The sequence below is a fragment of the Ammospiza nelsoni genome, chromosome 2, assembly GCF_027579445.1.
Source record: "Ammospiza nelsoni isolate bAmmNel1 chromosome 2, bAmmNel1.pri, whole genome shotgun sequence".
Lineage (NCBI taxonomy): Eukaryota > Metazoa > Chordata > Aves > Passeriformes > Passerellidae > Ammospiza > Ammospiza nelsoni.
Genome location: NC_080634.1, coordinates 119,687,468 through 119,699,637, shown reverse-complemented (window position 1 = coordinate 119,699,637; position 12,170 = coordinate 119,687,468). Strand labels below are relative to the sequence as shown.

The 12,170-nt window shown below is 50.5% G+C and overlaps 2 protein-coding genes across 5 annotated transcripts in view; one reads left to right on the top strand and one right to left on the bottom strand.

Moving 5' to 3' along the window:
* The window catches only part of SON (SON DNA and RNA binding protein), a 37,654-nt gene extending 32,123 nt beyond the window's left edge, over positions 1-5,531 (bottom strand). For 2 of the 4 annotated variants that reach the window (XM_059493798.1, XM_059493795.1), the window contains exons 1-2: positions 4,607-4,744; positions 3,822-3,985 (exon numbers count right to left, since the gene is read on the bottom strand). In XM_059493798.1, the coding sequence (XP_059349781.1) occupies positions 3,822-3,985; positions 4,607-4,695 (253 nt within the window). In that variant the 5' untranslated portion in view covers positions 4,696-4,744. Of the gene's footprint in view, positions 1-3,821; positions 3,986-4,212; positions 4,365-4,606; positions 4,745-5,297 lie in introns of those variants that run through there. The other 2 variants (XM_059493796.1, XM_059493797.1) reach the window with 2 other exon arrangements.
* A 1,844-nt stretch (positions 5,532-7,375) lies between these two features.
* Positions 7,376-12,170, top strand: part of GART (phosphoribosylglycinamide formyltransferase, phosphoribosylglycinamide synthetase, phosphoribosylaminoimidazole synthetase) — a 35,399-nt gene continuing 30,604 nt past the window's right edge. The window contains exons 1-2 of the mRNA XM_059466576.1: positions 7,376-7,393; positions 10,992-11,062. The gene's annotated coding sequence lies outside the window, so the exon portion shown is untranslated. The remainder of the gene's footprint in view (positions 7,394-10,991; positions 11,063-12,170) is intronic.

Below are 12,170 nucleotides of genomic sequence, written 5' to 3'. Positions count from 1 at the left end.
CCCCCAGCTGGGATCAGCAGAGGGATTGGGATTGTGTCCCTGAGCCCCCTCAGGTGATTTCCCACCTGCAGAGCTGCCCCAGCCAGGGAGGAGCTGGAGCTGCTGCAGAGCCCAGAGGAGGCTCCAGGATGAGCAGAGGGATGGAGCAGCTCTGCTGGCAGGAAAGGCTGGCACAGCTGGCATTGTTCACCTGGAGAGACTTCAGGTGACCTAACCATGACCCTCCAGCACCTGGAAGTACAGTAAAGGTGGTGGAAGACTGGAGTGACAGGACAAGGGACAGTGGGTTCAAAATGAGGGAGAGTAGGGTTAGATTAGATCTTAAAAAAAAATTCTCCCCTGTGAGGAAGGTGAGGACCTGGCACAGGCAGTCCAGGGAAGCTGTCCCATCCCAGGAGGTGTTCAAGGCCAGGCTTGACAAAGTTTGGAATAACTCAGGATAGTGGAAGGTGTCCCTGCTCTTGTCAGGGAGTTTGGAATGAGAGAACCTACAAGGTCTTCTTCCAACCCAAACCCTTTTATGACTCCCCTGTGTGCTGTCCCTGCATCCCCTGGCAATTGTCTCTCTCCAGCTTTCCTGGGGCTCCTCCAGGCCCTGCAAGGCCACCCTGAGCTCAGCCCAAAGCTTCTCCTGTGCAGGTGAGCAATGCCAGCTATGCCAGCCTTTCCTGCCAGCAGAGCTGCTCCATCCCTCTGCCCATCCTGGAGCCTCCTCTGGGCTCTGCAGCAGCTCCAGCTCCTCCCTGCACTGGGCCCAGGGCTGGGGCAGCTCTGCATGTAGGAAATCACCTGTGGGGGCACAGGGGGTGCATGTCCCACCACCCACACTCAGTGGACAGCACATCCTAACAGCAGGCTGGAAATGTGCTTTCAAACCCCCGGTGCTGCACATGGAAGATAAACAAGAATTCCCATTTTCCAAACAAATTCCCAAAGTGGGTATTTATGCTATGAGACCTGACCAGCCACTGTCCCCTGTTGTGCTTTAACCCCTGAGTGAGAGCAGCGCTGCTGCTGTGTTAGAAATTCCCTGGGTATTTACTGACCAAGTTACTCACTAGGGTCTAACAAATTTGGAAAAGAGCATCCATGCCCCCAGTCCCAAACCCACTTTAAGGCAGTGCAGGCTGGAACAGCTACTGGGACAGGCAGGACTGCAGCTGCAAAGCTGCACGTTCCTCTGAGAGCATTTGCTTCCAACAGGAAAGCAATAAATTCAGATGCCTGTGGGGACAAGCAAATCACTGATGGGGAAAGGAAGGAGGGTGGCTGGAGTTTTCATCACCACCTTTCAATTCTGTACCTTACCTCCCTCTGGTTTTATCATTTGTTAGATTCTTGCCCTTCTGGAGCCCCAGTGCCATGTTTTCATGTTTTCAGGAGAAAGGCACTTGATTAAGGGCAACTTGCTGGGATTTCTGTGAAGTATGAGCTGTACATTGGAGTCTGCTTGCATGTTCTTTTCAATGATTCTATTTATACAGGCCAGGGCAGCAACACAGACCCTCCAGTCAGAATCTGTCATCCCAAAGCTCACTACTTTCCAGTATCCAAAATCTTGCAAAAGCAATTGGTTAACTGCAATACTGTTAAATGAATGTGACTTGGGATTCCACAACAAGTACAGCAGGTACATATTTATGGGACAAGCAACTTAGGAATAGTTTTTGCACCAACTTTGCTTTGAATGCATTGAGAGGGAACAATGAAGGAGAGTCAAATTTAGGGACAAAATGTCCAGCCCACAGATGGAGAACTGTGTTACTCAGTGGGTGAGCAACTGGGCCAGGGGTTGGGCACCAATGGTGACAGTGACTGGGGTGACATGGGGCTGACACCAGTCACTACTGCTGGTGTCACTGACTGCTCAACAGTCACTACTGGGGTTCTGCAGGGCTCCATTCTCAGCCCAGTTCTCTTCAACATCTTCACTAACAACCTGGGCACAGGACTCAAAGGAATAATTACTCTGCTGAGGACACTAAACAGGGAGAAGCTGTTGGCTCTCCTGAGGGTAGAGAAGCCCTGCAGAAAGACCTCAACAAATCAGAGAGATTGGCATTCCCCAGCTGTGTGCAGTTTAATAGGGGAAGTGCTGGACTGGGCAACCCTGGCTGTGGATGGAGAACAGTTGTGGGAAGGGCCCTGGTCCAGGGTCAGCTAGAGGTGAGTCAGGAGTGCCCTGGCAACCAGGAGGGACAAGAAAATGGTGGGAAAGGGTGTAGAAGGGGCCCCCAAGGTGCCCTGGGCAGCCCAGGCTGGAGCAGCCTGAGCTCAGAGCTCCCCGGGGCTGCAGCTCCTCCCGAGGGGCAGCGCAGGGACAGCTCCGAGCTCTGCTCTGGGACAGGGACAGCACCAGGGAGCGCCTGGGGCCGGGCCGGGCCAGCTCAGGCTGCACAGCAGGGAAAGGCTCTTGCCCAGAGGGTGCTGGCACTGCCCAGGCTGCCCAGGGAATGGGCACGGCCCCGAGGCTGCCACAGCTCCAGGAGCCTTTGGCCGGCGCTGCCAGGGATGCCCAGGCTGGGCTTGGTGGGCTCTGGGCAGGGCAGGGCTGGCACTGGGGGGTCCCTCCAGCTCAGGATATTCTGGGATTCTATAAAATGAACTTTACTGCAAAGATAATTCATCAGATTCAGATAACCATATACTGTCTCTTGTCCAACTCATTTTAGAGATGGACAATGGGAACATTTGCCACAGGTAGGTTTATTAACTCCCAAGTTAACATCTCTCACTTCTTTATTACCATGTGACCTTGTCTCCACAAGAACACAACAAAAAATATACAAATACAAATCACATCACCAAACAAAAGCAACAAAAATCACCAACCAACCAAGAATCTACCCAAACCTCCCCATGTCAGCCTCAAGTGCTGCTCCTACAGCAGAAATTAAAAACCTGAAAATGCTCAAGGTACACAAACCCCTGAGCTAAAAGGCCCAGAGCAATGCCAGACTCCTGCCAGCAGAATCTCTGAAATGAAAACTTTTCTGTGCTGCCTCTGGAACTGCACTCACTCAGCACACTGCAGTCACCTGTGTTTGAACTCCCAAAAATGCCAAACGCAGTAATTACAGCCTTCATCACCTCACCAACCCTCCACAGGCAGAAATCTTATAGCAAGGACCAGTCCCACAAGAGGGGACACTCAGATGTGACTTTTTAGCCTCAAAAAATCGAGTGATTTATTTAAGATCTGAGACTGACACATCAAAATCCCTTTGCAAGACTGTAATACAAGTACCTACACTGTGCAACAGCAAATCATCTTTTGACTGAACAGTTCATCACAGATCTGTTTTATAATAAATGTTCTTTCAAAATAATCCCGAAAAGCAACCCAAAGCAGAACCTGCTTCTATCAGCATCAGCTTTGGTACTAAGAACAGTTCAGCAACCCTGGAGTAACATATATATATATACACACTTCAGGGTCACTGCAGTATATCTAAAATTATATATAAAATATACATATATGTTTTATATATAATTTTATATAATTATATATAAAATAATTCAGAATTTATGGACATATATATGCATACATATGGAAAATACTTATCTGTTTCAGTACTGGAAAGAAAAAAACTCCAACTTTCCCTCATAGCAATGGTACATATAACCAGCTCAATTTCTAAATAATTTCTTTCTCTGGCCACCTCTGGATGTAAAAGCACAGTAAGGAAAATATTTAACCACATTTAATGCTCAACTTGCCAGAGGAGCAGCACATTTTCATCTCTATAAATCTGATCTGATCTTAGGCACAGTCACAACCTTCTTACCAAGAAGAGAATTGCCAGAGGGAGTTTTATTACCTGGGTTGCACTGCAGCTCTGTCCCGAGGGCTCCGGAGAGCACTTCCTCTACTTTCTGCACTATCTGCTCACTCTGACAACTCCCAGCAGCTCCAGAGGCTTCGGAGGGCCCGGCCTGCTCAGCTGGGATCGTGTCACCATTGGGCTGCCCTTCCACATTTGCACTAACCAAAAGAAATAAAGAATCAATTTAACACAAGCGATTTTGAGCATTGATTTAGACATTTTTTGTCGTTCACATACATTTATTATATCCAGCTCTTCAGAGCAGCACTCCAGCCTCCTGAAAAAGGCGTGCTCTTAGGGAAAACTGTCTTTGGATAAATTCTCACTTATTCAGCCCGGACACTCTGTGACTGCTGAGGTTGAGACGCAAGGAAAAAAAACCTACCACATTCTGTAATGTGCCACATCTCCCGTGCTCGTACGGCCTTGTAGGGGTTTCCTCCACAAAATAAATACACGCAACGCGCTCCCTTCCAGCTTTTCCTTGCTCTTACCAAGGTTTTCCTTCTTTCACGAGATAAACTCGGCAAATTTAGCCGTAAATCAGACAAACCGTACAGGCGCCTGCCCCGACGGGAGGGCAGCACCGAAAGAGCGGAGAGAGCGCTGGGCGCGTCCCCTCACCGCCTTCTCTCGGCCCCCAGGCCGTGTCCCCCTCAGGGCGCCCGCTCGGCCGCGACCCCCCGGTCCCGCCATGTTGCCACCGACACGACCCTCAGGCCGCGGCCCGTCTCTCTCCGCCCCCCGTCCTTCCCCGCCGCTCCCCACCGCCCCGTTACCCGCCGTGCTGCTGCTGCTGCTCCTCCTGGATCTCCCGGAATTTGCTGACCACAAAGGACCGAAGGATCTGCTCGATATTCGTCGCCATGACACCCCCCCTTCCTTCCTGCCCCGACGCGAGGCCTCCAGCATCCCACAGTGCACCGCGGCCCGGGGCGCGCGGTGACGTCCCCGCCGTCAGCCGCCTTTGCGATTGGCCGCGTTCGCTGTAAGCCGTGTCGCCATTGGCCGAGGCGGCGTGCGGCTGCGAACGGCCGCTCTAGCGCGGCGCACGGGCCATAGAGCAGCGGCGGGTTCCGGCGGGGGGGGGAGGAAGGTCTCGTGTCCCCTCAGCCGCCGCCGCCATGTTGTGGCGCTCCCGCCGCCCCCCCGCGCTCCGCGCCTGCCGCCGCCGCCACCGGCAAAGCCGCCCCGAGCGCGTCCACGTCTCCCAGTGAAAGCATTAAACCAGTCCCCGGCGCTCCGCGCCCACACCGCCGCCTCACGCAGACCCTATCCCCACACAGACACACCGCCCCGCCGCCGCCGGTCGCGGCCCCTCTCGCGCCCCGTACGCCGCGTCCGAGTCCCCGCGGGCCCGCGGAGGGCAGGAGAAGGCACCGCGGCGGCCACGACCGCCGGTCTCATTCCCCCGGCTCCCGCACACCCTTCCCCGGCGCCGCCGGAGTCCCCGCGGCGGCCGCTGCTTACCCGGCCGAGGCCATGGCGGGCTGAGGCGCGGCGCCGGCGGCTGCGATCGGGAGCGATTCCATCGGTGCCCATGGAGCGGGGCCGAGCCCCGCGTGTGCTCCGGGCGGGCGGCGGCTCTCAGGGGGCTCTGCCCGCACACGGGCGGTGCTGCGGCTGCTGCTGCATCACCACGGGGCCCTCAGCCCCGGCTCCATGCGAGAGGCGCCCGCCCGCGCTCCCTCCCTCCCCCTCCGCCCGGCAGTGACACGCACATGTGCTCCGGGGGCTGGCAGCGGGGCCGCGAAAATTAAAGGAACAAAGGGGGGAAACCGAAGGGAGGTGGATAAATAAAGTGCGCCTTTTGCCCGCCTGGGAAAGTCGGAGCTTTTCTGGCGGTGATGGAACGCACAGAAATGAGTTTGTCCAGAGTACAGCCACCCTGGGGACCCCTTCAGTGCTGCCCATGATGCCTTAATCAAATCAAATTTTAATTATATGGCTGTTCAAACAGGCTGTAAAACCGAATAATCGTATGGCTGGAACTCTCCCCACACACAGTTTCTGTAGTAGTAACTTAGGGGAGTTAGTTGACCTGAAATAAATTTAAAATACCTCCAAACCTGATCTGGTGAATGGCATGCTTGCTCATGATAATTACTAAATGATTTGTAAGGTCCCTTCAAACCCAAGCCATCCTGGGATTCTGTGAAAACCCAAGTAAAATTGTTTAATTACTGCTGGGGTCTAAAAATTTTCACCATCAATATTGTTTAATGATCACTTGCAAGACCCCTTAAAATCAGCATAATTCTTCACTATGTCTTGCTGATCTGCCCTAATATTGACTTTGGAAAAAAAATTAATCAGATACTTGGATCAATTTGCTTACTTCTATGTCACACTTGATTTATTGCATTTAAAGTAGTTACAATTAAGAAGTCCTTTTACCTGTTTATGCCATGCCCACATTAATACATGTTAGATTTACTGGTAGAACACTATGTAATTTTTGATATCAAAATAAAGGCTGAAAATGTTTCAGTTGAACAATTTCAGATATATTTAGATTCAGCTGATGCAAATGGCCTTGTCTCAACCAGGCATGTCAAAAACATGAAAAAGTTGCCTCAAAAAAGCCAGAGAAGGACTTTAGTGCGTGCTGCATGTTCCCCTCTGAGTCCTTACAAACAAAACTAATCTGATAAATACAAGTCTCTCCTCATACACATGAGGATCCACAGCCCTACAGGAAGATAACTTTTCTTGCTCCCTCCATCTCTATTTAGTGATTAAACTCCATTTATTTAAACTCTTTTATTCAGTTTCAGTGTCAGATGGTTTTCAGATTAATTAAATATTTTACTTTCATTTTGTTGAGACCAGTGATTGCTGCTGGTAATGTTCAATTAGCAACATTAGTTAATTAGTAATATATTAGTAATATATTAGGATTATATTAGTAATACTTATATTACATTAGTAATAGTAGTTCTGCTACAATCATCAATACTACTTAGAGCATTTATTCATGTGACTTTCCCTTTCAAAGGAGGAGTCTGGTCTGGTGCTTAAATATGCAAAAAAGAACATTAAATTTTATTTCCTAAGGTATTTTACAAAGAACAGTGATGCTTTCACATTATAGCTCTGGAAGGGAGGAAAACTGGATTAAATTTTGTTTTATTAACAGTATCATAGCACAACTGTAATGCTGAATTAGACTTAAGACTAATATGCTTTGGCTTCATAAAGCAAAAAGTTCTAAATGTGGGACAAACCAAGGATGTGGTATTTCAGGGGATGTAGAGACAAAACCCAACTTTGCACAGCCCTCACAGACCACCACACTCAGCTCCTGAGGCGATGGATAAAGCAAAAAACAACCTAGGCGATGGATAAAGTAAAAAACAACCTAGGCATCCCTAAGGTCTTTGGGCCGCCTCTCTCCCTTTCCCCAGCCGCTCTAGACTTCAGGGATTGCTGTGCTAAAGCGAACTCCGGATGGCCCAGCCGAAAACACTGCTCGCTGGTTCCCGTCCCTCCTCCCCCTGCGGTGCTCTCTGGTTGTAGCATTTCCGGAGCGTTTCTTTCTACTATCGCATGCCCTCTGGAGCACAGTAAGTTCCCGAGCCGCGCTGGAAGCGTGCAGGAGCCGCGGTTTCCTCGGGTGCGTGGCTGCCGCTGTCCCGGCGCTGCCGGTGGCCCCGCGCTGCCCGCGCCGGGCTGGGGGCGCGGGGGGCGGCCCGGGGCCGTGTGCGCCGTACCCGCACCGCAAAATGGCGGGACACTCCTCATGGGGTATCCCCGCTCTTCAGGGCAAATGCCCTCACGGCTTGGCGTTCAAGGCACTCCCCTCATAGCATCCCAGTCATGGCTTGGCCCTCATGGCAGTCTCCTCATGGCTTGGCGCTCACAGCATAGTCCCCCACAGCAGTACCCTCAGGGCACGGCCCTCATGGCACCCCCTTCATGGCAAATGCCCTCATGGCATCCCCCTCATGGCGTGGTCCTCTTGGAATCCCCATCACGGCTTGGCCTGGTGAGAAATGCTACTCACTTTCAAAAATGTAAAAGGTTTGTTAAACCTTTATCAAAATACAACAGAAGACTGAATAGAGAAAATATTACAGAGCTGGAGCAAAGGATTTTTTCCCCCGCCATGTGCATTGAACCCTTTGGCCCCTCCCAAAGCTCTGCCCACCGACTCCTTCCCTGTCCAGTGGTGATCGTTTCCTTAAATCTCAATTGATGCCAGCTCTTGTCACAGCAACAGTGCCACCCTCCCAAATGTCCCAGGCCACCCCCTGATAACAGCACAAGGGGGGTAAAACATAACTATAAATCTATAAAACTTCTCCTAACAAATATACATGATATTTGCATTTGAGTTGTGAGAGTCAGCCATGGCATTACTCATCTGTCGCAGCCCTCATAGCAATCCCGTCACAGCCTGGCCTTCACAGCCAAAGTGGTGAAATATTTACTTGAAATAAGTAAATATTTCGTCTCTGGTTTTGGACTTTGATTCACTTGAATTCTTTCCCTGCTGTTTGCAAAGTTGGGGGCTTACCAACTTTTGAAGCATTTTTTTAAATTTATCCAGTAGCTGTTGGAATTGAGCATAGTTAATACTTATGCTATTGTTTTGGGTATATAGCTGAAAGGGTAACACAGAAAGTGCATTTCAAGGTTTGTGCTGCTCCCTCATCATGGTACAAAACACTGAGCACTTCCAGCATCCTACTTGCTTGAGGTGTCAAATTTAGTACTATGGGGGTGGTTGTAAAAGTTTATGATCCTGTTTATTTTTGGCAGCAAATCTTGAGGGAGTGTTTTGCCTAGAAAAATGCCAAATCCAGCTGTTTGGAGGATCGTACTTGGACACAAGGGGCCTGTGTGGCAGAGCTTCAGCTTGGGCCATGAAAGACACATGTAATAATGCCTTTTTTCTTTTATTTTGTTTTCTACACCGTACTGAATGGCAGGAGGTGAAACAAGATGATCTTTAAGTTCCCTTCCAACCCAAACCTTTCATGATTCTATATGGCTGGGTGAGAGCTGGGAATTTATCCTAAACAAAACACATGAGTTAAAAGAAGCTTATTTAACCTAAAGCTCTAACTGAAAATAATAATTGCCACCAGATTCTGGAGGCCTCCAGGCTACTTAAGCCGCTCTTCATGTGTTGAAGTCTGAGGAAGTGAAAAGTTTTCTAAAGTTGTGTTTTTTTCCTTCAGGATGAGCCTAATTGTGCCCCAACCTAAACCTGCAGTTCCCCTGTGGGATTCTGACCATTTTGCAGGTTTGGTTGCCATGGCTGTTTATTGTTGTGCCTCAGAGCTGCCTGCACACTTGGCACAGTGAATTCCCTCTGGAAACTGAGCCACACAGGGAAAAAATGCAGAGAGAGGTGGATGTCTTCCCTCCACAGCCCCCGGTTCCCTGGTGTGTCTGTCCCTGGGAGCGGGGCCAGGCTGGGGCAGGAGGTGGGAATGGGACTGCAAACTTGACTGTGTCCTGGTCCCTCCATCCATCGGGGTGACCCTGGGCACAGCTGGGTTTGCTGTCTCAGCCTCCCTGGCTGCCTTGTGCTGCCGCTTCCCTTGTCCTGGCTGTGGTGATCCTTCACCCCTCAGCAGCTGGGAGTATTTCCTTTATATACCCACAGTCACACATTCACTTTGCTGCACTGCTTACCCTCGCAGTGTCTGCTCTCCAGCACTGCCCTCCTGCCCCAGGTGCCCACACTGCCCTGGCACGGGCAGGAGCAGAGGGAAGGACAGCCTGCAGGGGGAGAGGTTGGGCTGGGACCAATGGGGACCGGCCCAGGCAGGGGCAGCTCAGCCCTGTGCGCCCGCAGTCGCTGAACCCGCAGCTTGCGCATCCCCGGCTGAACGGGGGCCAGCAGCTGGCACACATCCCCGGGAGGCTGCCTCAGAGCTCCCCTCCTGCCTGCCAGCTCTGGGGGCACCCAGCGTGGCCAGAGAGGCTCATTCAGAGGGCATCAATGCAGCCCACGGGGCTTTGGGGCCACACAGCCTGGCCGTGGGTGAGTTTGGGGGCTGAGTCAAGGATGGCAGGGTGGATCCTAGGAGGGAATTGAAGTTGAGAGGAGAAAGTTTCAAGCTGGGAGGAGGATATGGCAAGTTTTGGCTTTTTCTCCAATCCCTTCTTTTGATTTTTTTTATCCCATAACAAGTCTGAAGAAAACCCTGAAACTCATAAACACTCAGACTGCTAGGGTCAGAAACACACAGCCCTCAGTAGGATGGGAACGGCACAGCCTTCCCAATCTGGGCTTTTTTCTATCTCCTGTGAGAATTATTTTTTTTTTCTTCTGCCTAACTGCAAGAGGAAGAATTAACCTTGTCCTTTAGTCCAAAGCCAGGTTATGAGAGCTCCTCTCCAGGGCTGGAAGTTGTGGATTTGAACTTCCACAGTGACACTGGGCTTGGGTCTGTAGTGTTTGGGAAAGTGCTGGGCTGTTCTTCAGACTCAGCTCCAAGAAGGGTAGGAGTTCATTCCCTCCCAGGGTGGTTGGAAGGGACCTCAGAGCTCATCCAGTTCCAGCTCCTTGCTCTGTTGAGGGACTCCCTCCACTACACCAGGTTGGTTCCAGCCCTGTCCAACCTGGTCCTGAATTAAGACACTCTGGGCAAAGACCATATCTTTGATCTAAAAAAACTCAGATGCCTGCATCAGATTTCCTGAATGCCAATGTTGGGAAACAAAGATACAGAGGAAACAAACAGCACTTGAGCTTAATTAAAAAAAAAAAAAAAATACACTGTGTGAAGCTGTTGTTTGCTGTTTGTGCTGGAGTGCAGAGGTCTGATTGTAGTTACACCTTTCCTGCTGTAGTTTGAGGTGAGCTGATAAGGCACTGCCTCATTAAAATACTCCACCCGGTTGAGATTGAATATTTAGGTATCTTGCATCACTCTTGAGAATAAATTGCTTAGGGAGTTTATGTTTTCTTAGAGAGTTCTGTTCATAAAGCAGCCAAGGAGCTGAGTGTAACCCCCAGGTGTGTGCACAGGGTGAGTTTGGGAGGGTCAGTGGCTCGTGTCCCTGGGATGGGACAGGAAGGGACAGCCTGAGTAGCCTGACGTCACTGCTCCCTGTGTTTGGAGCCTCCCTGTGCAGGAATTGGGCTGGGAGGGCTCTCAGGACTGTGGGCTTTGCCTCCCTCACTGGATTTTCTCTGCCCCACAGGCCCTGCTGGTGAGGAAGAGTTCCCTGGTGTGTTGGTGAGCCCCAGCTGCCTCCCTGCAGTGAGGATAAAGGTCTCTGAGCTGATGCTCCTGCCTGCTGACTTTGTCCTGACATCCTTGGATAAGCTCTGGGAATCTCCTTGCTCCACTCTGTCCTTGCCTCCTCTCCTCCTGGAGACACCGAGTGATTAACTCATTTCTTCTTTCCTGCTCTCACTTCATATAAGGATCTAACAACAGAGCCTCTTCTGAAATGTCCCTTATCTTCATTTTAAAGCATCTTTTAAACAAACATCTCCTCCTTCTTTACCAAAGCAGGCAATGGGTGCAGAAGGTAATGACATCCCATGGTTTGGAACTGTTAAGGATTTCACACATTGCTTCCAGAAATCCTGGGGGTGTGATAATCCTCACAGAGTAAATATCTACCTTGTGAATGACTTTAGCTCTTTGGGGAACACATTTTTGACTGCTGGATTAGTGACAAAAATAAAAAGGAATGTTTCCTCTTGGGATCTTCATTTTTAAAGTGAGGTCCTGTTGGGCAGCAGAGGGGCCTCCATGACATCTTTGAGTGTCAGTGTAAAATAAAACAGAGGCTGCCATGGCTACATCTGAGCCTCCTAAACTGGCACTGCCACCACAACTTCTTCTCAAGCCACATTCCTAAATAAAAGTTGCTAGGATACCATAGTGGGATGCACAAATAACACTGAGCTTCAAAACAAAAGTGTGAAACCTAACCTTCACTCACATTTTGATGTAAAATGATCAAATATTATTTTACAATAGCAGACATGGCTTGTTCTGTTACTGCTCCTACAGAAAGCTTTGTCCTGTATGTGATGAATTCTTCCATCTGACAGTAGTGCCAGAATGTTTTACTTCAGGGAGGAGAAGGAGGTGACTCTTGGAGTGGGTTGCCATCATGGTGAGTCCCTTGAGGTGGCCACGGTGTCACTGGGTCTGCAGGCTGTGCTGAATTTCACAAGCGCCTTAGGATGAAGCAGAGCAGGGCTGGATGGGACACTGGGAATGAGGAATTGTTCCCTGGCAGGGTGGGCAGGCCCTGGCACAGGGTGCCCAGAGCAGATGGGGCTGCCCCTGTACCCCTGGCAGTAGGATCCAGGTTGGACACCGGGGACATTGGAGGAGCCTGGGACAGTGGGAATTGTCCCTG